General features: G+C 56.6%; 4 protein-coding genes across 4 annotated transcripts; 3 read left to right on the top strand and 1 right to left on the bottom strand.

The window, feature by feature from the left end:
* orlA (putative alpha,alpha-trehalose-phosphate synthase subunit Tps2) lies at positions 1 to 3,938 on the top strand. The gene is made up of 4 exons (XM_024812094.1): positions 1 to 440; positions 577 to 989; positions 1,046 to 3,287; positions 3,366 to 3,938. The coding sequence occupies exons 2-4, from the start codon at positions 660 to 662 to the stop codon at positions 3,533 to 3,535; spliced, it is 2,742 nt and encodes a 913-aa protein (XP_024673380.1). The 5' UTR covers positions 1 to 440; positions 577 to 659; the 3' UTR covers positions 3,536 to 3,938.
* A 1,269-nt stretch (positions 3,939 to 5,207) lies between these two features.
* Positions 5,208 to 8,451, top strand: BDW47DRAFT_116702 (putative MFS monocarboxylate transporter; the record flags this gene model as incomplete). The annotated part of the gene is made up of 4 exons (XM_024814975.1): positions 5,208 to 6,631; positions 7,474 to 7,550; positions 7,610 to 7,677; positions 7,798 to 8,451. 4 exons carry the CDS (start codon positions 5,208 to 5,210, stop codon positions 8,449 to 8,451), a joined length of 2,223 nt encoding a protein of 740 aa, XP_024673379.1.
* A 164-nt stretch (positions 8,452 to 8,615) lies between these two features.
* On the bottom strand, positions 8,616 to 10,318 carry BDW47DRAFT_15383 (unc-50 family protein). Its single transcript, XM_024818331.1, has 4 exons — positions 10,038 to 10,318; positions 9,783 to 9,886; positions 9,316 to 9,653; positions 8,616 to 9,258 (listed from the first exon to the last, which is right to left on the bottom strand). The coding sequence occupies exons 1-4, from the start codon at positions 10,145 to 10,147 to the stop codon at positions 8,947 to 8,949; spliced, it is 864 nt and encodes a 287-aa protein (XP_024673378.1). The 5' UTR covers positions 10,148 to 10,318; the 3' UTR covers positions 8,616 to 8,946.
* Positions 10,319 to 11,541: 1,223 nt separating this feature from the next.
* BDW47DRAFT_130998 (Sec7 domain protein) lies at positions 11,542 to 16,790 on the top strand. The gene is made up of 2 exons (XM_024817221.1): positions 11,542 to 14,387; positions 14,476 to 16,790. Exons 1-2 carry the CDS (start codon positions 11,834 to 11,836, stop codon positions 16,302 to 16,304), a joined length of 4,383 nt encoding a protein of 1,460 aa, XP_024673377.1. The 5' UTR covers positions 11,542 to 11,833; the 3' UTR covers positions 16,305 to 16,790.
* Positions 16,791 to 21,086: the final 4,296 nt, after the last annotated feature.

Below are 21,086 nucleotides of genomic sequence, written 5' to 3'. Positions count from 1 at the left end.
AGAGACTCTCGCTCTTCTCCATCCGTCACTCGTTCTGGATTCATCTCGTCCCAGTCGTATCCTCATTCTTCTTTTTTCTTCCTCCATCTTTATCCCTGTAACTCTTCATCCCTCGTTCTCTCGATCCATCAGCTCGAATTCCTCCTTTGATCTACACATCCACCAATTCAGGTTCATCTTCACTCCATCCTCATCCGTTCCTGACCTCACCTACTTTACCCCTCCTTGTCCATCCATGGCATAGCTCGCGCATCTTCCTGTTCCTCTCCTCCTCCTCCTCCTCCTCCTCCTCCTCCTCCCTCCTCCTCAATCTCTCTCTTTTCCCTTTCCTGGATTCCAGTGAAATCGTGATTTGTCCCTCGTTCATTGGAGGCATTGGTGATTACCATAGCTTTGCCTTCTGTCAACTACCGCCCGCACCCACCGCTCTCCCGGCCTCGGTCAGTCGATCCCACCATCGCCACTCCCCTTTTTTTTTTTTTTTCTTTTTTCTTTCTTTCTTTCTTTCTTTGTTATATATTCTGCCTTTGTGGGTATTCAAAGCGACCTTGTACTGATAATCGTGGAAAAAGCTAGATCAATCCGACTAGTTGGACGTCGACAACTCGTGTCCCGCCCTCGAAATCGCCCTCACGTGCCTTCGATCGTCACCCATCCCCATGTCGTCCGAGCACCCGCCCCCCATTGCGGGGCCTGGAAACAAGGCGGATCTCCTCGTGGTCGGACCTAATGCAATCATTCCCGATCCCTTGTCTGTTGGAACCCCCCCAGAAGTCACGGATGCCGAGTCCCCCGTCACTCCCACCCAGGCTACTCATGGCATCGGATCGGGCAGTGACCTCCTACGTAGCCTGAGTCTCACGGGAGAACCGGCGGTGCTGGAAGCAGATCCCCGGGAACAATACCCGGGTCTCCACCTCACGGGGCGCATCATCAGTGCCGCCTTTTGCATACCCTACAAAGTTTACTGTCGTCCTGGAGGGAATTGGGTATGAGCGACCCCAGCGCCTTTTTTTCTCGTTGGCTCTGTCTGACTGTTGTTTAGGAATTGAAACCCCGTTCGGGAACGTCCGCGCTGTTTGACTCCTTCGCTTATCTCGGTTCGGATGAGACGAGGTGGTCGCATACGCTTGTTGGCTGGACCGGCGAGGTTGAACCGACCTATGAGGCTACGGTCCCGTTGCAGCAAGCACCGCTAAACACCAGCGGCGCGAAAGCCCCCAGCCCGGCTGAAGGGGTGGCTCTCAACCGGGCTGCGGCCCCGGTGCCCGTCGATGTCAATAACCGCCCACCCAGCCATCCTCTCGCTGGGGGCTTTACGGTCGGCCCGGAGGATCGCGCCCGACTGGATAAGCAACTGAGCTCGGGTCGCTATGGGAAAATCTCCCCGGTGTGGTTGTCGGACGGGTCGGATGGGCCGGAGGATTCGTTCGCCCTGGAGGACCAAGGGAGGTGGCGGCGCTACGCCGAGCGGGAGCTGTATCCCCTGCTCCACTACAAGCAGCACGGCCCCACCGATGGCCGTTCGGAGCGCCGGTGGTGGGCGGATTATGTGCGCATGAACCGGTGCTTTGCGGACCGCATCGCCCAGGAGTACCGTCCAGGGGACATCGTTTGGATCCACGACTACCATCTCTTCCTCCTGCCGAGCATGCTGCGGCAACGGATCCCAAACGCCCACATCGGCTTCTTCCTCCACGCCCCGTTCCCCAGTAGTGAATTCATGCGGTGTCTCTCCAAGCGGAAGGAGGTCCTGACCGGCGTGCTGAGCGCGAACATGATCGGCTTTCAGACCTTTTCCTATTCGCGCCACTTCTCCTCCTGCTGCACCCGCGTCCTGGGCTTCGACTCCAATTCGGCCGGTGTCGATGCCTATGGCGCCCATGTGGCTGTCGATGTGTTCCCCATTGGCGTAGATGCCAAGGCGATCCAGCGCGTCGCATTCGGCTCTCCGGACATCAATTCCACGGTCGAGGGCATCCGGGGCTTGTATGCCGGCAAGAAGATCATCGTGGGCCGGGACCGGCTGGACAGCGTCCGGGGCGTCACCCAGAAGCTCCAGGCCTTTGAGGCGTTCTTGGAGCGGTTCCCCGAATGGCGCGACAAGGTGGTGCTGATCCAGGTGACCAGTCCCACCAGTGTGGAGGAAGAGAAGGAAGAGACCAAGATTGCCAGCCAGATCTCCAACCTGGTCTCCACCATCAACGGCCGGTTCGGCTCCCTGAGCTTCTCCCCGATCAAGTACTACCCGCAGTATCTCTCGCAGCGCGAGTATTTTGCCCTACTCCGGGTCGCGGACGTCGGCCTGATCACCACCGTCCGCGACGGCATGAACACGACCAGTCTCGAGTACATCATCTGCCAGCAGCACAAGCACAGTCCGCTGATTCTCTCCGAATTCTCCGGTACCGCGGGGACGCTATGCAACGCCATCCACATCAACCCGTGGGACACCGCCGGCGTGGCCGGGGCCATCAACCAGGCCCTGACGATGCCCGCCGAGCAGAAGGAAGCGCAGCATTCGAAGCTGTACAGGCACGTGACGACGAACACGATCTCCGCCTGGTCGCAGCAGTTTGTCACCCGCCTGCTGACCAACCTCTCTTCCTTTGATCAGTCCGTGGCCACGCCGGCCCTCGACCGGACGAAGCTGGTGCGGCAGTACCGGAAAGCGCGCAAGCGGCTGTTCATGTTCGACTACGACGGCACGCTCACGCCGATTGTCAAGGACCCGCAGGCGGCGATCCCGTCCGATCGCGTCTTGCGCACCATCAAACGCCTGGCGGCGGATCCGCGGAACGCGGTGTGGATCATCAGTGGCCGGGACCAGGCCTTCCTGGACGAGTGGATGGGGCACATCCCCGAGCTGGGGCTGAGCGCGGAGCACGGCTGCTTCGTGCGGAAGCCGGGCTCAGACGACTGGGAGAACCTGGCCGAGCGATCCGACATGGGCTGGCAGAAGGAGGTCCTCGAGGTCTTCCAACACTACACGGAGCGGACGCAAGGCTCCTTCATCGAGCGGAAGCGCGTGGCGCTCACGTGGCATTACCGGCGGGCGGACCCGGAGTACGGGGCGTTCCAGGCGCGCGAGTGTCGCAAGCAGCTGGAGGAAACGGTGGGGCGGAAGTGGGATGTGGAGGTCATGGTCGGCAAGGCGAATCTGGAGGTGCGACCGACGTTTGTCAACAAGGGGTTCATTGCCACGCGGCTGGTGAACGAGTACGGGACGGGGCCGGGACAGGCACCCGAGTTTATCTTCTGTTCGGGAGATGATTTCACCGATGAAGGTATGTTTCAATCTGATTCTTGTGTGGATATAGCAAGATCTCCGTGGGTACTGATTGTTACTTTTTTTTTTTTTCTAGATATGTTCCGCGCGCTGCAGACTTTCGACCTCCCGTCTGACCATGTCTTTTCGGTCACGGTCGGTGCCAGCTCGAAGCAGACTGCGGCGAGCTGGCATCTGCTGGAACCAGCGGACGTGATTGAGACGGTTTCGATGCTCAACCACAGCTTCTCCGGGCAGGATCATTGAGGATTTTCCAGCTTGTTTACTTCTATCGCCCCGCACTCTACCCTATCTCAAGCACGACATTTTGATGCGGGGACTCCATGATCAAGCCCGTCAATCACCTTCATCTCGGCTAAGTCTGATAACCTCCTGTATCACCGGAAAAGACGGGAGAGTGTGGAGAGGGAACGTCCTGTCGTTGCGGGTCTTGCGAGAACCACGAGCGTGCATTGAGCTTGGGCATGGACGTGGACGTGACATGATTTGATTTCGGGCCAAGACGGCGAAAGGCACAGTGCCGTGGTATCGGGTGGTTTAAATTCCTACGATGCTGCTATAGCCGTAATCATAGTCAGAATCCGGCCTCTTCTCGCCTTTTCACCTCCATACCTGCACATGGAAGCTGTCATCATCCGGAGACTGTTTTCTTTTTTTTTTTTTTTTTTTTTCAACACAGACATAGATGGATGGGAAAGTACGGAGAGAGACCAAAAGAGCGCAGTGTAAACCGTTAGAGAATAGAGATTAACTTCATAAATGAACCAGCCCTATGCAAATATGATTACATATAACTTTTCCAGAGGTGATCCCGAGGTAGACCCATCTATACTTCTCTACAGCTCGGCCTCTTGCCATTCAAAACCCGGATGAAAACTAGGGTAGAAAACAAGGGGATTGGATGGATTCCACTGTGGACCGAGCAGACACCGGGCTCCACCGTCTGTCTAACTCTAGACTCTAGAAAAGACCAGTCAGTCAAGGAAGGATAGCGGCACGGCAGGTTTCATAGTTGATGCTTTACATATATTCATCTGTCTATTATTACACAAGTGTAACAGTATATATATATATATATATATACATACATATCTAAAATAGGTAGATAAAACGTACGCAAACAGCCTATTCTCACGAGTAACGGCGGGGTTTGATAGCGGGGTGGGAGTGGGGTCATGCAAGTTACCTTGTCATGTAGGCTATAGCAGTGGAATGCTAGGTACTATCTCCTATCGTATAATTCGTCTGGTGTCAAAGGAAGGGCGTGGGGAGTACCTCACTAGCATATATGCTGGGCATTGGGCTGGGTGTATAAATGCATGTATATACTATATCCCCACGATAGATAACGAACAGAAGAAACCGATTCACGATCGACATGAATCCTACCCCAACCGTCCACCAGTCTAGTCTCTTCCAAGTTTCCCTGGTTGAGCCTTTTTTTTTTTTTCCAGCGGGACTTGTTAACCTCTTTGATAAGTCGACCCTAACTAACTGAATTATGACTAGTAGCAAGAAGAAGTGAGAAAAAGGAATAGCCGTCGGAAGGACAGCCGAACCCGACTCGGCTTTCTCTGCGAAATCCTGTGAATGAATGTTGATCCTGGGGGGAAATTTTTACCCCGATGGGTCTGTCTGGATTTGGGGTTGATATTAGCATTATTAATACTATCTTTGTAAAAAAAAATTCAATAAAACTAGGATTGGAACTGGTAACTGATGTGACTCATTCTTGAGGGTGTCTTGTATATCTTGGGTTGATATCTTTCTTCTTCTGGTCGAGATACTCTCTAGGTTTTGAGAGAGAATTTCAATTGCTTATGTTCGAGACGAGAAACTGAATCTCTCGATCCACTCAACCCAAGGGGCCCATACGTCTGTCATTTGGTCGTCCTCAGGGACATACCGGTGAGGCAAGATGGCGAACAATCACGCAGAGGATGAACGGCCAACCGACGCCCCCACAGAGAACGAGAAGGAAACCCAGCACCAAACCCAGAACGAAAAACACCTCGACAAAACCACCAGCAATGAATACATCGACGAAGAAGCCGGCCTCGAGTCCGACGAACTCTCCCGCACAGCAACAAACGCCACCAACGTCAGCCGCCTCGCCGCGCGCACCCTCTCCCTCGTCCGCACCCGCGAATCCGGCAAAGACATCGGCCCTCCCCCAGACGGGGGCTTCACCGCATGGTCGCAGGTCGCGCTGGCGCACTTCGTCATCTTCAACACGTGGGGCTACATCAACAGCTTTGGCGTCTTCCAGAGCTACTACACCGAGGCACTAGACCGGGCCCCGTCGGACATCTCCTGGGTCGGCAGCATCCAGATCTTCCTGCTCTTCTTCATCGGGACCTTCTCCGGCCGCGCCACGGACGCAGGCTACTTCAAGGCGATCCTCACGGCCGGCGCCCTGCTCGAGGTCTTCTGCATCTTCATGACCTCGCTCTGCACCGAGTACTGGCAGCTGTTCCTGGCGCAGGGCATCGGCCAGGGCATCGGGTGCGGGCTGATGTTCTGCCCGACGATCGCGCTGATGCCGACGTACTTTACGCGCAAGCGCGCCCTCGCCATCGGCATCACGGCGTCCGGGTCCGCCACAGGCGGACTGGTCTTCCCCGCCGTGGTGATGCGGCTGCTGCCGCAGTTGGGGTTCGGGTGGACGATGCGCGTGCTGGGGTTCATCTCGCTGGCGACGCTGACGCCGTGTCTGGTGTTTCTGAAGCAGCGGCTGCCGCCGCGGCGGAGCGGGCCCCTGGTGGAATGGGGCGCGTTCCGCGAGCTGCCGTATACGCTGTTTGCCATCGGCATGTTCCTGAACTTCTGGGGCATCTATGTCGGGTTCTTCTACATCGGGAGCTTCAGCCGGAACATGATCGGCGTGTCGCAGGAGACGTCCATCGACGTGATCCTGGTGATGAACGGCATTGGGTTGCTGGGCCGACTGGGTCCGAACTATCTGGCGGATCGGTTCACGGGCCCGCTGAACATGCTGCTGCCGTTTAGTCTGGCCACGGGGGTGATCTCTTACTGCTGGGCCGGGGTGGACAGTGTTTCGGGGCTGTACGCGTGGAGCGCGTTCTACGGGCTGGCGGCGGCGGGGATTCAGTCCTTGTTCCCGGCTACGCTTAGCACGCTGACGACGGATTTGAAGAAGACGGGGGTGAGGATGGGGATGGTGCTGAGTGTGGTGGGGGTGGCGGCGCTGATTGGATCGCCTATTGCGGGGGCGCTGGTGGAGAAGGCTGATGGGCATTATCTGTATGCGCAGATGTTCATGGGGACGGTGATTGTGGCGGGGATGTTGACGTTGAGTTGTGCGCGGTTGGCGAAATTGGGGTTGAAGTGGCAGCGGGCGTGATTTGAAGCTATCATTGTGAGCCGCTACCTTATGAAGGGAAGGGGGAGATACTCTCGGAAAAGTTTACTGATGTACATAGGACTAATTAGATCCATGATAATGATAATATACAGATATTCTCGATATGTTTCAATATTTTGATGCCCAAGTTGGCCAATGGTATACAGATACCTCAGGCACTGTACAGTGACCAATGAGAGGCTGGTGAATCATCCATGACTAATAGAGTGTAGTCTAACCAAAACAGGTTAGTCTGTATCAAATGCCTGAATGCTAGACAGCTGTAAGGCATCCATCACCGTGATTGAAGTCAGTGGCTTCAGGACCTAATGTAGATAAACACGCTAAAGAGCTATAGAGAGAGTATGTCGGTTGATATATTGTCACTATCGTTGTGGCAGTTCTTCGTCATATACTGAACATCAGTCCATTACCGCACATAATATATAGTAGTGGCATACTATGACAAACAGTATATATCTTCGCCATGGCCAGTACGTAAAAAGAAAACAGAATAGAACCAGCAAATATGAACAAAATCAGTTCAAATCATATGACTCACAGCCTCTCATACTCCTCTTTCCTATATTTCTACCAAACAATTCCGTTCGTATCGTTGATTGTATAGACGCCTCAGCCCCACCCAAGCATTCGGTCGTTTTTGTCCCTCTTAATCCCCGCAGTCTCTTCCCCTCCCTCATACAACAACCCCTCTGCCTTACCACTGACCTACCCACCGAACCATACCTCATCTATAAACTTCTTGTATTTTCCCTACTCGATCCCTGTCTCTGTATCTCGTGCTCACCATTCTATCAAGAAAACCATCTCCCATTCATAAACTCAACATGGCGCCCCGAGGTCGCGGTGGAAAGTTCTCCAAGCCCAGCCGAGGCGGTACGTACCCCCTTCACACTCGCAAGATGTACATAGCTAATACGTTCGCGGGAGATCAGGTGGAAAGCACTTTAGTCGTGATGTCCAGCCCGTTGACAAAAACGGGAACCCTGTTGGTCTTTGGAGGGTACGTTCCATTCCTTAGCAGTTGCGCTTTAAGGCGCTCCAAAAGAAAGACTCAGAGAGAAACAAAGATGAAAGATAGATAAAAGAAGAAAAGCACCGACTAAACCATATAACGAATTAGGACCCCGAAGACGCAATCCCCTCCTCCTCCGAAGGCGAAGATTCCTCCCAAGAATCCAGCTCCGAAGACGAAGACGAAGACGAAGCCCCCACCACCGCAGCAGGCTCCTCCAGCGCCGCCGCCGCCGCAGAACTAACCCGCGAAGAGCGCCGCGCAGCAGCCAAAGCCAAGAAACGCGCCGCCATCGCCCGAAAGAACCAAGTCCAACCAGGTGACCTCCCCTCCTCAGACGAGGAAGACGACGACGCCGACAACACCAAAGCAGAGGGAGAGGGCGACCTCCCCGCCAACCCCAACCACACGGCCAAATCCCGCTCCCAGCTAGAAGCCAAGAACGACGACGAAGACGCGCCGGCGAAACCGGCCGCTGCTGCCGGCGGCGGGGACCTGTCGCAGCTGTCGAGGCGGGAGCGGGAGGCTATCGAGGCGCAGCAGGAGAGGGAGCGGTATATGAAGTTACATGCGGAGGGGAAGACGAACGAGGCGCGTGCGGATCTGGCGCGGTTGGCGATCGTGCGGGAGCAGCGGGAGGCGGAGCGCGCGCGGAAAGAGGCGGAGAAGGAGGAGAAGGCCGAGTTGGCGAAGCAGAGGGTGGCGGAGAGGGAGGCCAAGTTGCAGAAGGGGGGGAAGAAGGGGGGGAATAAGAAGAAATGAGTAATTAGATGGATTAGAGGTCGTTTTTTTTTTTTTTTTTTGGAAATAATCGATCGATCGATCGATCAATGCATGGATTGAATGGTATATGACGTGAACGGGCCTCATATATATTTGACCTTATGATAAGTTAAAACACTGTCTACACGATCGTGTCGTTTAAATGGACATACAGAACTCCCTTTCGATATCCTGTGCTATTATAACATCCATTAATATACAGACTTCCATTGCAGAGCCGGACAAGATATGTATGCAATATGCGACCATGCACCAGTTCCTAAACCAACAGAAGAGAAGCCACTCGTCATAAACAAAAACCATGTACACCCAGATTCACCGGCGCCGCAATCGAAAACGAAAATCCACAGAGGTTATATTGAACGCTGGACGTTATGTATCCACCATTAATGGAAGAGAAAAAAGACGAAAGGAAATGGAATAAAGAAAAAAGATGAAAGTCATAGGATGTACCCTCTTCAAAGTAGTGAGGGATCACGCCCCCCAAAACAAACCCTCCACGCTCCGCCCTTGCATGACCACGCCCCACCCGGCGATCAGACTGATGAGCCACATGACCGCGAATGCCAGAATGGGGAGGAGGAGGAGCTCCGTGTTGTGCAGGAACGGGAGCGCATTATACCCCAGGAAGGTGATGTAGGTGTAGTAGATCAGGGCCGACAGGTAAAGCGTGTTCCCCAGGAAGGTGGCGAGAAAATTGCTCGGGCTCCGCATGAGGAGCGGTAGGAGGAGAAATTGGACCACGTACAGGTGGAGGTACAGGGGGAAAAAGGCGCGATTTGAGACCTGGACAGGAGAACGGAGTTAGTCGGAAGCAACGACAGGATCAGGGGGTGGACTCACGTCAAAACAGTATCCAAATTCCAATTGCTCCTTCTCACCCGGTTGGGTGAACAGTCCCTGGGCGGCCCCTCGTCGCCGTCCGCGCACGCCGCGGAGTCCCGTAAGGGAGGCGGCCGCGCCATTCGGGCCGAACAGTCGGCCAATGACAAAGTATCCGATCGCCGATACCAACAGCGATGACCCGATGAAATGACCGAAGATGAAGAGGAAGGACAAGCGGACGATCGTTCCGAAGGAGGGGGCATAGGCGAGACCCCATGCCAGGGCTGTCAGAAGTAGAAAGAAGGATAGGAGATATGCGAAGGACGGGTCGGGACGATGCCAGGTGTTTTTGGTTTCTGTGGATGTAGACGGTCCGATGTCAGCGGGGTTGGGTACACTATTTCAGGGCGAATAGTATGGGGTCTGCATACGTTTCTGTGTCTGTTAGTGCCGTGCGTCATGTCATCTGGGGACGGATGAGGAACTTACATGGTAGTAGATGGACTTGAACACCTTCTTCGGGGCGATTAACAGGGAAGTCATTTCCCAGATGGCCATTTCGAAGTCCATCTGGGGAAACTTGAACAGTCTAGAGTCTTCGTCAGCCATAGTCGTCCCACCGTCTTTGTCTCGCTTGATTGTATCGCAGGTGGTGATACTCGGTATACTCCGTTATACCGAGTATACTGATGTACCACTGAGTGTGATCGCAGCAACCGCAGATCGACCTAAACACCCACCTTTTGAAAAACCGCGGCATCCGAAGATTGGCTCGGCGATGAGCCGGTGTGGTACCGCCAAAGTTGGCCGGACTGGCATGTTGGCGCGGAACGGATATGTGAGGGTTCATATTGGGTGACGGGGTCCAAGCCGGCCCAGGAGTCTAGAAGGCGGGATTCGGAAGACGAGAAGATGGGTGTATTTTGTCGAGGATAATGGTATATGTGTCTAGAGTCTAGGGGAGAGTGTGTGTCTGTTGTTCAGGTAGAATGGTAGAGTGGTAGAATGGTTAGTGCCAAGTGTAGTGGAGGACGATGTTCTGGTGTTGAGTTCCGTCTGAATCCTGATGCGCTGTTGACCCGTCGGGTTATGTCATCATCGGGGTGGGTGCCTCAGGCAGGCTTATAGTTCATCCTGATTATTCCTGGAGTATACAGAGTATGGACTTCATCCTATGTCGGCTGAAAAGGAGGACTGTTTCCACGTTCTCACTTCTGACCCAGTGGGATCCTAGGGCTGTCCACTTTACTCCGTACTCCATACTCCGAACTGGTGAATCGATCTACGATATGTTGGATGGTATGGTAGGATCGACATCGGAGGCATCAATTGTCTACCACGATTTTTATGTATCTACTCAACTACTGACCCTCCTGCATGTACAGGCTTATCGATCTAGCCTGAGACAGTTGTCTGACAGATCTCACTCACCATGACCATGAGTTCCCACCGAGATTGGAAAATAGACACGTCTAACGTCTATACCATGGCAAACAGAGTCCGGGGGTCTGATCCCAAGACAATAGGAGAGGCCGATCACGGACATCCTCCTTCAATAGTCAACACTCAATAAAGTCAATTCAGCAAACTTTTCAAGTTCTTACCTGGGTTGCATATAAACTACCACGATTGTTCAAATCGTGGGTACCAGAGTCTCATTGTTATTAGCGTCCACCGGACCCCCGCATGTTGCATAGACAGCCGACAGTGTTTCAAGGGGTTTAGTTCGTCCAGGAGAACCGGCTGGAGAGAGTGAAGAACTGGGATTGGTAGCAACATCGATACCTCTTACTGAGTATAGCCAGGAATGGGTCCAGCCAAGCCGTGGATGTGCCCCTGAAACCTCAGGCCCCACCTCCTCCCCAGACCGGGTTAGTCATTCACGACTCGATGAACGAACTAACTAACCAGTTAGTCCAGACAAACGATTCTCTCCATCCCTGATACTTTCATTCCTTCGTCCCCTCAATTGCCTCAACTCTTCCTGGAATTTCCCGGAATTTGTTGACCAAGTGTGGGAGATGTGTTTCCCTTGTCTCTAGCTGTAAGTGCTTCCATTCGAGGTTTGATGGGGATGCTGGGAGTTCGGTTCCTGTCCTGGCTGGTTCCAGTCTCCGACTTTCCCTGGTTCATCTCCACCCGTGGCCACGATTCTCTGTCTCCTCCCCTGAACCTCTTCTCCGAAGCCCAAACTGATCAATTCCTTTGTTCAATTAGACCTGGATTCTCCCTCGGGTTCATTGCGCCCTAATAAATGAAAGAAAGACCACAAAGAAGTCGAACAGAACAAAGAGGCTTCACCATACGCCTAAAACAGTCCCTCATTAGGAGAACCGAGAAGGAAGCAAAAAAGAAACGGAAATAAAAGAAACGAAACAAAAGACCAGAAGAAAAAGTCTCCCCAAAAAATCGACCCATTTGCCCTCCCTTGCACGGCAAAACAGTCCCTTACGCCATGACCACCAGGTGACACAGACCCTACCACTTCTTCGCCCCTGGTTCGTTTGGCTGTCGGTTTTGACATCCCAAGCCTCGGATGACCTCCATGAGTCCCCGGATTACACGGTCACGCAGCGGCAGGATGTCTCACCAACCCGTGGCCCTGCGTGCGAACTCCTCGCCCCCACGAACCCCTCCGTCTGCCAACGCCATGCCGGTCAAACGAGCGCCCCATCCGCGCCCTTCCGTGCGCGAAACCTTCTTGGACGACTTCAACCACACCGACCAGACCAACAGCAGCAATGAGTCTGGAGACGAGCGCGATCCGCACGATCTGTCCCTGTCCCCCAAGCATGCCGCCCGCACCTCCATCGTCGACAATATGCTGCTCTCCTTGGACCAGTTCGCCACCTCCAATCCCTCTGTCCTCGATGACTACCGCTTGTTCAATTCCGCCTTCGAGTCCGACAACGCCCACGGCCGCTCCTCGCAGGACTCTATGGCCCCGCCGCGCCATCGCGGCCATACATTTTCCTCCTCTCTGTCCTCCGAGGCCGACTTCCACTACGATGACGCCGCCGGCCGCTACGGCGCTTCGCAGGGAAGGACCCGCCGGAGTACCAGTAGCTCCAACTATCAGTCCAGCCTGCGGAGGTTTGGGAGTGCCCGGAGTCCCGACCACCGGCCCGCGCGCGGCCAATTTGGCGACGGGCGAACCCCGACCGGCGTGGTTACCGCGAGCGGCCGTGCCCCCAGGAAGGGCAGCAAGGGGAGTACCACGTCCACGATCGATTTTGGCCCGTCCTTGTCGCGACGCCGGGCCGAGTCGGCGGACGAGAGGCGCTCCGCCAGCTTCGACTACGGCTCGCGACACCCCTTTGTCCCCTTCGTCGAGCCCACGACCGAGTATCACTCGTTGGTCTACCGTGATGATGATGACGACGACGACGATGACGACGACGACGCCGCCCCCACGCCCAGTGTCCCCGCGGGCCCCCGGAAACACCTGGCGTCGTCGCACGGCGAGTATGCCGCGGCCCCGACGCACCAGTCGTCACGCACCCCGATCGTGTCGCGGAAGAACAGCGTGAAATCCTCCAAGACCAACCCCGGCCGGAAGCCGCGCCCCGAGAACCTCGGCACCGCGACCATGAAGGTCCGCACCCAGGGCCCGGCCGACCTCGAGGACCCCGACCTAGACCTGCCCCCGCCGATCCCCGGCGCCTTCGACCCGCCCGCCCCAAGCCCCACGATCTCCTTCAACAAGCCGACCTTCCCCGCCCCGCCGCCGCCCGAACCGGCCCCGGCCAAGGAACGCCAGGGCTTCTTCCGCCGGGTCTTCGGGTCGTCTAAGGCTTCCACCCCGGCCCCGTCGGAGACCACACCATCTGAGGCCTCGTTCCCTGCGGGAGGCGACCCGAAAGGCATCAGTGCACCGGGTCCCGAGGCGAAGACGTGGCGGCAGCCGTTGAAGGCTAACACTACGGGCGCCGGTCCCGCGCGCGAGGGTGCCCCGCAAGTGGTCAACAAGAAGCCCTCCTTCTTCCGTCGCCGCAAGAAGTCGGTCGCCGAGAGCACCCCGCCCCCCATTGTGCTTCCGCAAGACCCCGGTCCGCGAACCACGGTGGACCCTCCGAAGCTCGACCGGAGCCCCGCGAGCAGTTTGCGGGAGGTGATGAACCCATTCCTGGGGGAGGGCCGTGGCACCGACTCGCCGGAGGCGGGGCGGACTGGCCCCGAAAAGCTGGAGATCAAGAAGTCGGGGGGCCTGCTCCCGCAGACGCAGCGCGAGAGTGTGCTGGGCCCCGCTGACGCGCGGCCTAGGTACAGTCTCTACCCGGTTTCCACGTCCCACGGGGCCTACGACACCTCGTTCCTGGCGGGGAACAGTAGCGGGGATGACGACCGATCCAGCGATGTCGACCCCGTCTCCATCGCCGAGCCGAACGAGGACCGGAATGCAGCCGCCGGCCGCGACCCGCCCGCGATGTCGAACTCCCGGCTGACGCCCCAGGACCTAACGGGGCCGTCCCTCTCCCCCGTGGTGGAGAGCTTCTCCCAGAAGAGCATCTCGCCTGTCGACGGTCCCGAACGGCGTCACAGCCTGTTTCCGGGGCCGGGGGAGTCGGACGCCACCAAATCCCCCAGCGACTCGATCCCGTACAGGGACGCCCACAACAACACCCGCCCGTTGTCCGCCTCGATGGTGGGTTCCGGTGGTGGTTCTTCCCCGGGGGGTGCGAGGTCCGAGAACTCCAAGTCCCACACGGCGTCCAACACCCACGAGGTGCCCTCAGCGGGTCCCCCCGCGACGGCGGCCAGCGAGGGCGCCACGAATGGTGCCGGCCAGCCTGCGGCGGACGAGCCCGCGGACTCCATCCAAGGACAAGCCCGAAAGCTCTTTGACAGCCAGGATGAGGTAGTCGGGAACGACCCGGCGGCCGCCTGGCTCGGCGACCCTGACCGGGCCGCCACGCGCAAGGCCTATATGGATCTCTTCGATTTCGCCAATTTGAATATCTTGGCAGCGCTGCGCAGTCTGTGCAACCGGCTGGTCCTCAAGGGGGAGACGCAGCAGGTCGATCGAGTTCTGGATGCCTTCTCTGTCCGATGGTGTCAGTGCAACCCCAATCACGGTTTCAAGGCCGCAGGTATGTCGCCCCTTTATTTTCTCCTTGACGGGCCATCGGGGCTGTTCTCTAACTTTTTTTTTTTTTTTTTTTTTTTTTCTTTACCTAGATGTCGTGCACACCATCTGTTACTCGCTTCTCCTCTTGAACACGGACTTGCATCTTGCGGACATCGAACAGAAGATGACCAAAAACCAATTCGTCCGGAACACGATACCCACCGTCCGTCGGGTGGCCGCCGATGCAACCCCCGATCCGTCTGACTCCCCTCTCGATGGGTCCCAGCCCGGCCGCGCGGATGAAGCCGATCCGGCCAAACCCGCCAACGCACCGGCCAAACTCGTCAATCGACTCTCTCGGACCGACCTCTCGATCAAGCTGGCCGGCGACCCGGACAGCGACGGCGGTCCCTTGGTCAGCACGCCGTTTTACGGCAGCCTGCGGGCCTGGGAGCAGCAGGTGGAGACGGTTCTCCGCGACTTCTACACCTCCATCCAGAAACAGAGGCTTCCCCTGTTCGGCGCGCCATCGGAGGGTCCCCGGGGGTCATCGAACGCGCTTCTGGGCCCCAGTTCCAATAGTCTTCGTCGGAGTCCCAGCACCGTGAGCAAGAGTGGCTCCGATATCTACCCGCGGGGCCGCTCGGCCGATTCCCGCTATGGCACCGCCCGGTGGTCGTCCAAGCCTCGATCCCGGGGGCGACTGTACCCGCCCTCCACTATGGGGTCTAGTCGGACCAGTTTGGACGACCAGTCGTCGCTGTGGAGCCCGTCCGGCTCCAGCACCTGGAGCAAATACTCCCTGGGGAAGCTGACCTCGGCGTCCGTGGATTCCTTCGGGTCGGAGTATCCCCGGGGCGACTACCAGCAGTCGATCGGGTTTGCCAACGCACTCAGCCAGGCGATCATCCGCGAGGATTCTGCCCAGTCGATCACCAGCATGGATGACCCGGAGCGGACCACACCTCTCCTGGAGGATGAGACCCTGCAGCTGGCCGGCGCGCCGTGGGCCAAGGAAGGCAGCTTGACCCACAAGCACCACTTGGACTCGGTCGACAAACGTGCCAAGGACCGCAATTGGGGCGACTGCTTTGCGGTCATCCAGCAGGGCTGGATGCGCCTCTTCTCCTTCAAAACCCCGCCGAAGTCGGGCCGACAGAAGTCGCGGCAACGCCAGCCGGGTGGTGTTGTCGTGGGCGGAGGCAACTGGACCGAGAACGCCGAAGAGACCTGGAAGTTCCTGCTGCGGCAAACCATCGCCAGCGCCCTTCCACCCCCTGGGTACTCCAAGTCTCGTCCGCACGTCTGGGCGTTGAGCCTGCCCACCGGCGCCGTGCACCTGTTCCAGGCGGGCACGCCGGAGATTGTCCGCGAGTTCGTCTCCAGTGCCAATTACTGGAGCGCGCGGCTCTCCAAGGAGCCCCTGATCGGCGGGGTCAGCAACATCGAATATGGCTGGAGTGACGCCGTCATCAACAGCGCGCTGATCGACGCCAACCGGGCGACGCCACCATCGTCCTCGGGGGCTCGGCCAAGCATCCAGAGCTCCATCCGCAGCTCCATCGACCAGCAGGGTGGCGTGCGGCCGCGTCTCCCCGCCGACCGGGTGCACATCAGCGACTGGGCGCCCCCTCAACAGAGCATGATGGCGTCCACGCTGACGGAAGACGACCAGCTCAAGGCCCTCCAAGCGTACGTCCGCAAGGTCGAAGAGGAGTTGCAGCGCCACAACGAACTGCGATCGGCCATGGTCCTCGCCTTCTCGCCGCGACACCCCAACGGGGTCAAGGCGATGGCCAACTGGGAGCGGAAATCCGCCTACTTGCTGCGGGAGATTGTCAAGTTCCGCACCTACATCGACTCCCTCCAGGGAGCGATCGACGCCAAAAATAAGATCTACGCTTCTCGCGAGGAGCCCGCGGAGGCTGTTCCATCATGAGGGCCTCTGGGAGTATCTTCCGAGTAATTGTGAGAGACTTTCCTTTTCTTTCTTTTTGGGTTCATCAGGCCACCCTTAGTTCCTATGTACATTTTCCCTCCCTCTCTTGAACTTTTTTTTTTCCCTTTTTTCTTCTTTTTCTTCTTCAGACCGGGTCTAGAGGATGTATACGAAACGGGATGACTCTTTGCTTTCTTGTATCTTCTTCTTCGTCTTTCTTTACTTCTTTGTGGCTTCTATATTACCTTGGGATTATTGTGACGCGGCATTTACTATGGGAAAGCGATGAGCGGTTTTAGTCTTTTAATCTTTCCCTATATATCCTGTTCTTGTCTTTATTATCATTGCTTTTTTATCAACTCCTAAGACCCTTGAAATATCCGGTCAAATCTATCCCTTGTGCATATTATAGAGTTGTTGGGCTGTGACCTTGTGAGGTGTCAGTCACCTGATTGGTCGTGGCTGTAAACAAATAAGGCATCCAGGCAGGCACGAGTAAACAGATCATCTCGACTCCCTCTTCTCTTTCACTTCACTTCCACTTCTCTTTCTCTTCTCTTCCACTTCATGTCCACACCTCTCTTCCTTCTTTCTCTCCTTTGATCCTTCTCCCCTTTCTCATGATTGATGTTTCAGGCGTTTCTTAAAATGGATCATCTGAAATGATTGAATGAATGAATGAAGATAGCTTCCGTCCCTTAGTAGTGGTCTATACTCTGTCTGGTAAGTCAATACCCACTTTTATGGTTTCAAAACGTTGTCTTGTTCAGTTCTAGTGTGCTCATCCAAACCCCCCCAATCCAGCCGCTTCACCATTCAGATCTCATGATTTCCGGCAAGTGGGGACAACAAACATCTGTGTGCCCAGACACCGTCCGTCACCATGTCGACCATCACTTCCTCCGCCGCCCATCCGCCGTCTCCTCCCACCAACCACTCCCTGTCTGCGATCGATTCCGCGCTTTCGGTGCGCTCTACGTCTCCCTACCTGACCCCTGACCATCTGGATTTGGATAGCGAGCTGTCGCCCTTGGAGGACGAGTTCTGCGACCCGATCGATTTCATGGGGGAGGAAGACGCGCGGGGAGATTATCTCCCCCCGACGACAACACACGACACTACCGCCGCTACCTCTACCGCGACCGCCGACTTCCCGGATCAAAGTCACTACCGTTTCTCACCCAACCCGACGCCGGACACGGATTACGACGGACACCGAGCATCTGCGACGGACCAATTCCCTGCCGACGACTCAAATACCTCGCTCAATCTCCCCCCGTTACCCGACAATGATGACAGCAGCCTCCTACCCGCATCCGAGGATGGCGACTATGAGCGCCCGGATAACCAGACTTACCTAGAGGAAAAGGAGATGCGGAGGAAGCTGATGGATATGGAGTCTAGTTTCCTTCCCGAACCCTCAACAATTGAAGTCACCGGCGCCAATTCGACGACCGGCACGGACGATACTTATCTGTTCGGGGTGTCCGGCGAGGCCGCCGCAGGGCCCGCCTCGCGAGACGATGCTTCGACGTCATTTGTCACACCGGACGAGTCCAGTTACGATGTCACCTCGAATAATGACGGTGTGCCCATTCCCCAGACCCCCGACCTGGACTCGGGAGAGGACCCAATGGCGGACATGGATGCGACGCCAGCGGCTCATCCGGAGCGACACGATGACACTACGATGCTCGGGAGCGTACCATCTTCACCGACGGCGCAGGCAGCGGCTCGAACCGGGGGGCGCGTTCCATCGATTGTGTCACAAGATCTCCACGACACCAGCCAAAATTCTTACGGCGACTCGACCGACAGATCAACCGTCTTAGACGCGGATCAGTCGCTCCAATCTGTACATCAGCGGGTTCGCAGCTCGGCGCGGAGTACCTCACCCGGGCAATCGCGATTGTTCAGCGACAACAGCAGTGTCACTGACGGGGCAGACACGGCCTCGCGCGCGAGCAGTCGAAGGAGCAATCGGCCTAAATATCTGACCAGTCGACAGTCGGTCCATCGGTTTTCATACTCGTCGATGACAAGCGGCCATACCGAGGTGACCAACAGCGATGCTACTCTAGGGGCCGACTACACTCTTCAGTCCGGCGGCGCAACGCCCGGAACGGGCGATCCTACCCAGCATGAAAAGCTAGCTCGTTCGATCAGCCTCGGGAGTATGGCGTCAGGGATATCGGGGTATAGTGAAGAAAATCCCTTCGAGAAGAGGACCTCGAACGGGCAGCCGGTGGATGGTGGCCTACACACGCTAGATGAAGAAAAGACCCCTTCGCACTCCCGTCCGACAACGTCCCAGCAGGACCAACCGCCGTCCAATTCTTACGATGAGCTTTCAGGGCCCATGACGCCCAAGGCGAAACCTCAAGATAATACTTTCCCCACCGATACGGTCCTTGCCGAGCGCGTCAAAGACGTTCAGGTTCCCAGTACGTTTGTCAAACAGTTCCGGGAGGACTTTGGAGGCCGTGGATCGTCTCCGGACAAACGCGCGGGAGCTACACCGGCCTTTGCCAAAAGCGGCCGCACGATGACCTTGAAAGAGCAGAGTAGTACCATCGATCGGCTTTCGAAGGAGAACTTCGATCTGAAGATGCGGATCCACTTCCTCAATGAGGCGCTGAATCGCCGGTCCGAAGAGGGCATCAAGGAGATGATCTCGGAGAATGTCGAATTGAAGTCCGACAAGTTGAAGCTGCAGAAAGACTCGCAAAGCCTGAAGAGGAAGATTCGCGACTTGGAAAAACAACTCAAGGATCAGCAGTCGGACAAGGTCTCCATGGTCAACCATGACCCCGAGGGCGGTGCCTCCGACGAGGACGAGCGCGATCCGGCCCAGGACGAAGAGATGCTCTACCTCCGGGAGAGGGTAGAGACGTATGAGCTCGAAATCGAAAGACTCCGATATGAGAGCCTCGCCCGGGAGACCGAGAAACGGCGGTTGGCCGAGATTGTGAAATCTCTGAGTGATGGACGACCCATGAGCTCAGACGCGGGAGCGAGAGAGGAGAGGGTGAGTCGATCTGACATTGTGTCATGGTTCTGTGCTGACGTTTCGCCCGACAGGACATGTGGAAGGACATGCTGGATGCGGAAGCGGCAGCCCGTGAACAGGCCGAGGAGGAGAACAAGAGACTGCGCGATGAAGCCCTTCGCCTGAGAAGCGAAATGAGCTACGCCGTGGTCCCGGCACGGACAGGACCGCGTGACCGGGTGGGTTCGTTGAACTCGTTTTCGGGCATGTCCGACAAGGAGATTTACCGCCATACGACCACCGGTAGTTCCTCCAGCAGTACGCTGGTCATGGAGCTGGAGCTTCTGAAACAGGAGAATGCGGAATTGAGAAAGGAGGTCAGCGCCCAGACGTCCATGCTGACGTCCCGCAACCGGGAGAAGGAACGCCTCTACCAAGAAATCGAAGAGATGAAACTGGGCCAGCGCCGCGATGGAACTCGGTCGATCGCTGACGATAGCATCTTCGACCGTTCGGCGTCCCGCGCCCACGGGCGACCGTCTTCCCGTGACAGCGACGGGACGGGCCCAACGGCAAACGACGACGCCGATCGCGAGGATCTCGAGATGCGGAACGGCCAGCTGCGTGATCAGGTCTCCAATCTGAAATTGGAAAACCAAGATGTCCGCACGCAGCTGGACGATTATATGAAAGCTTACGAGAGCCTTGACAATCAATACCAGGAAGATGTGGACCATGCCAACGAAGAGATCCAGGGTTTACAGCAGGAGCGCGACCAGGCGTTGCAAATGGCAGAGGAACGTGATGCAGCGTTCCAGGACCTGCGAGCCGAAGCGCAGGACGAGTTGGATGCAATCGGCGAGGAGTTGGATCAAAAGGTCGAAGACTGTCAGCGACTGGAAGAGGAACTCAGAAACCAGGACGAGAACCTCCAAGCCTTGCAAGCGGAAATGCGCGCTGCCAGCGAAGGCATTCTCCGGCTCGAAGAGGATGCCCAGAATAACCTCCACCGATACCACGCGGTGCAACAGGAACTGGAGGATAGTAACAGGGAGATGGAGTCGCTGGAGAAGGATCTCTACGAGGCGAACACCAAGGTCCAGCGACTGACCGTGCAGATCGAGTCGAGCCAAAATGAGATTGCTTTCCTTCGGGAAGAGCAAGACGGTGACAAGATCAAGATCGGCGATCTCGAGTCCGAACTCAAGACATACCAGGTCGCCCTGCGAAGTGAGAAGGACAAGACCCGGGAGCTGGAGGATCGCCTTGCCGAGGAACGGCACCAGCGGGAGGTGGTTGGAAGCAAGGAGAAACAAGAGGTGCAGCGCATTGTCAACGAATTGAACCGTGAATCTACTGCGGCCAAGGAGGAGGTGCGGAAGCTTCGGAAGAGCCTGTCCGCCCAGGAGATCGAAACGGCCACGTGGAGGGACCGACTTATGGACCTGGAAAATAACCTTCGCGAGACGCTGGGCGACCTAACCGGCAGTCGATCCGGCTTGATCTCCAACATTATGAAACTGCAGAAGGAACTCGAGTCGACCGCCTTGGAGCTGGAAAGTATCCGCTCCAAGTTGGGCGAGAAAGAGTCCGTGCTACGCAACCGGGATGCGCTTCTCGAAAGCCACGGGCTGGAGTCCCAGAAGCTGGCCGAGCTGCTGGAGCGCGAACGGCATGGGCGACGGGCCGATAAGCAGTCCTTTGAACAGGCGCTCAAGTCTCATCAGCACGCCTCCCGGACCATCACGCAGAACAACTCCCGCATCTCAGAGCTCGAGAGCGCCCGCAGCCAG

Source organism: Aspergillus candidus (genome assembly GCF_002847045.1).
Source record: "Aspergillus candidus strain CBS 102.13 unplaced genomic scaffold BDW47scaffold_14, whole genome shotgun sequence".
Classification (NCBI taxonomy): Eukaryota; Fungi; Ascomycota; class Eurotiomycetes; order Eurotiales; family Aspergillaceae; genus Aspergillus; species Aspergillus candidus.
The sequence above is the reverse complement of the archived record's forward strand: the minus strand, read 5'-3'. Positions and strand labels throughout refer to the sequence as shown.

What these genes read in the sequence shown, in the direction of transcription:
- orlA (XM_024812094.1), top strand. Translation starts at nt 660, where the DNA reads ATGTCGTCCGAGCACCCGCCCCCCATTGCGGGGCCTGGAAACAAGGCG. An exon ending in GTCGTCCTGGAGGGAATTGG is followed by an intron (nt 990 to 1,045) that starts GTATGAGCGACC and finishes ACTGTTGTTTAG; the next exon opens with GAATTGAAACCCCGTTCGGG. An exon ending in AGATGATTTCACCGATGAAG is followed by an intron (nt 3,288 to 3,365) that starts GTATGTTTCAAT and finishes TTTTTTTTCTAG; the next exon opens with ATATGTTCCGCGCGCTGCAG.
- BDW47DRAFT_15383 (XM_024818331.1), bottom strand. Translation starts at nt 10,147, where the DNA reads ATGAACCCTCACATATCCGTTCCGCGCCAACATGCCAGTCCGGCCAAC. An exon ending in GTCCATCTACTACCATGTAA is followed by an intron (nt 9,654 to 9,782) that starts GTTCCTCATCCG and finishes CTACATCCACAG; the next exon opens with AAACCAAAAACACCTGGCAT. An exon ending in AATTTGGATACTGTTTTGAC is followed by an intron (nt 9,259 to 9,315) that starts GTGAGTCCACCC and finishes TCTCCTGTCCAG; the next exon opens with GTCTCAAATCGCGCCTTTTT.
- BDW47DRAFT_130998 (XM_024817221.1), top strand. Translation starts at nt 11,834, where the DNA reads ATGACCTCCATGAGTCCCCGGATTACACGGTCACGCAGCGGCAGGATG. An exon ending in TCACGGTTTCAAGGCCGCAG is followed by an intron (nt 14,388 to 14,475) that starts GTATGTCGCCCC and finishes TTCTTTACCTAG; the next exon opens with ATGTCGTGCACACCATCTGT.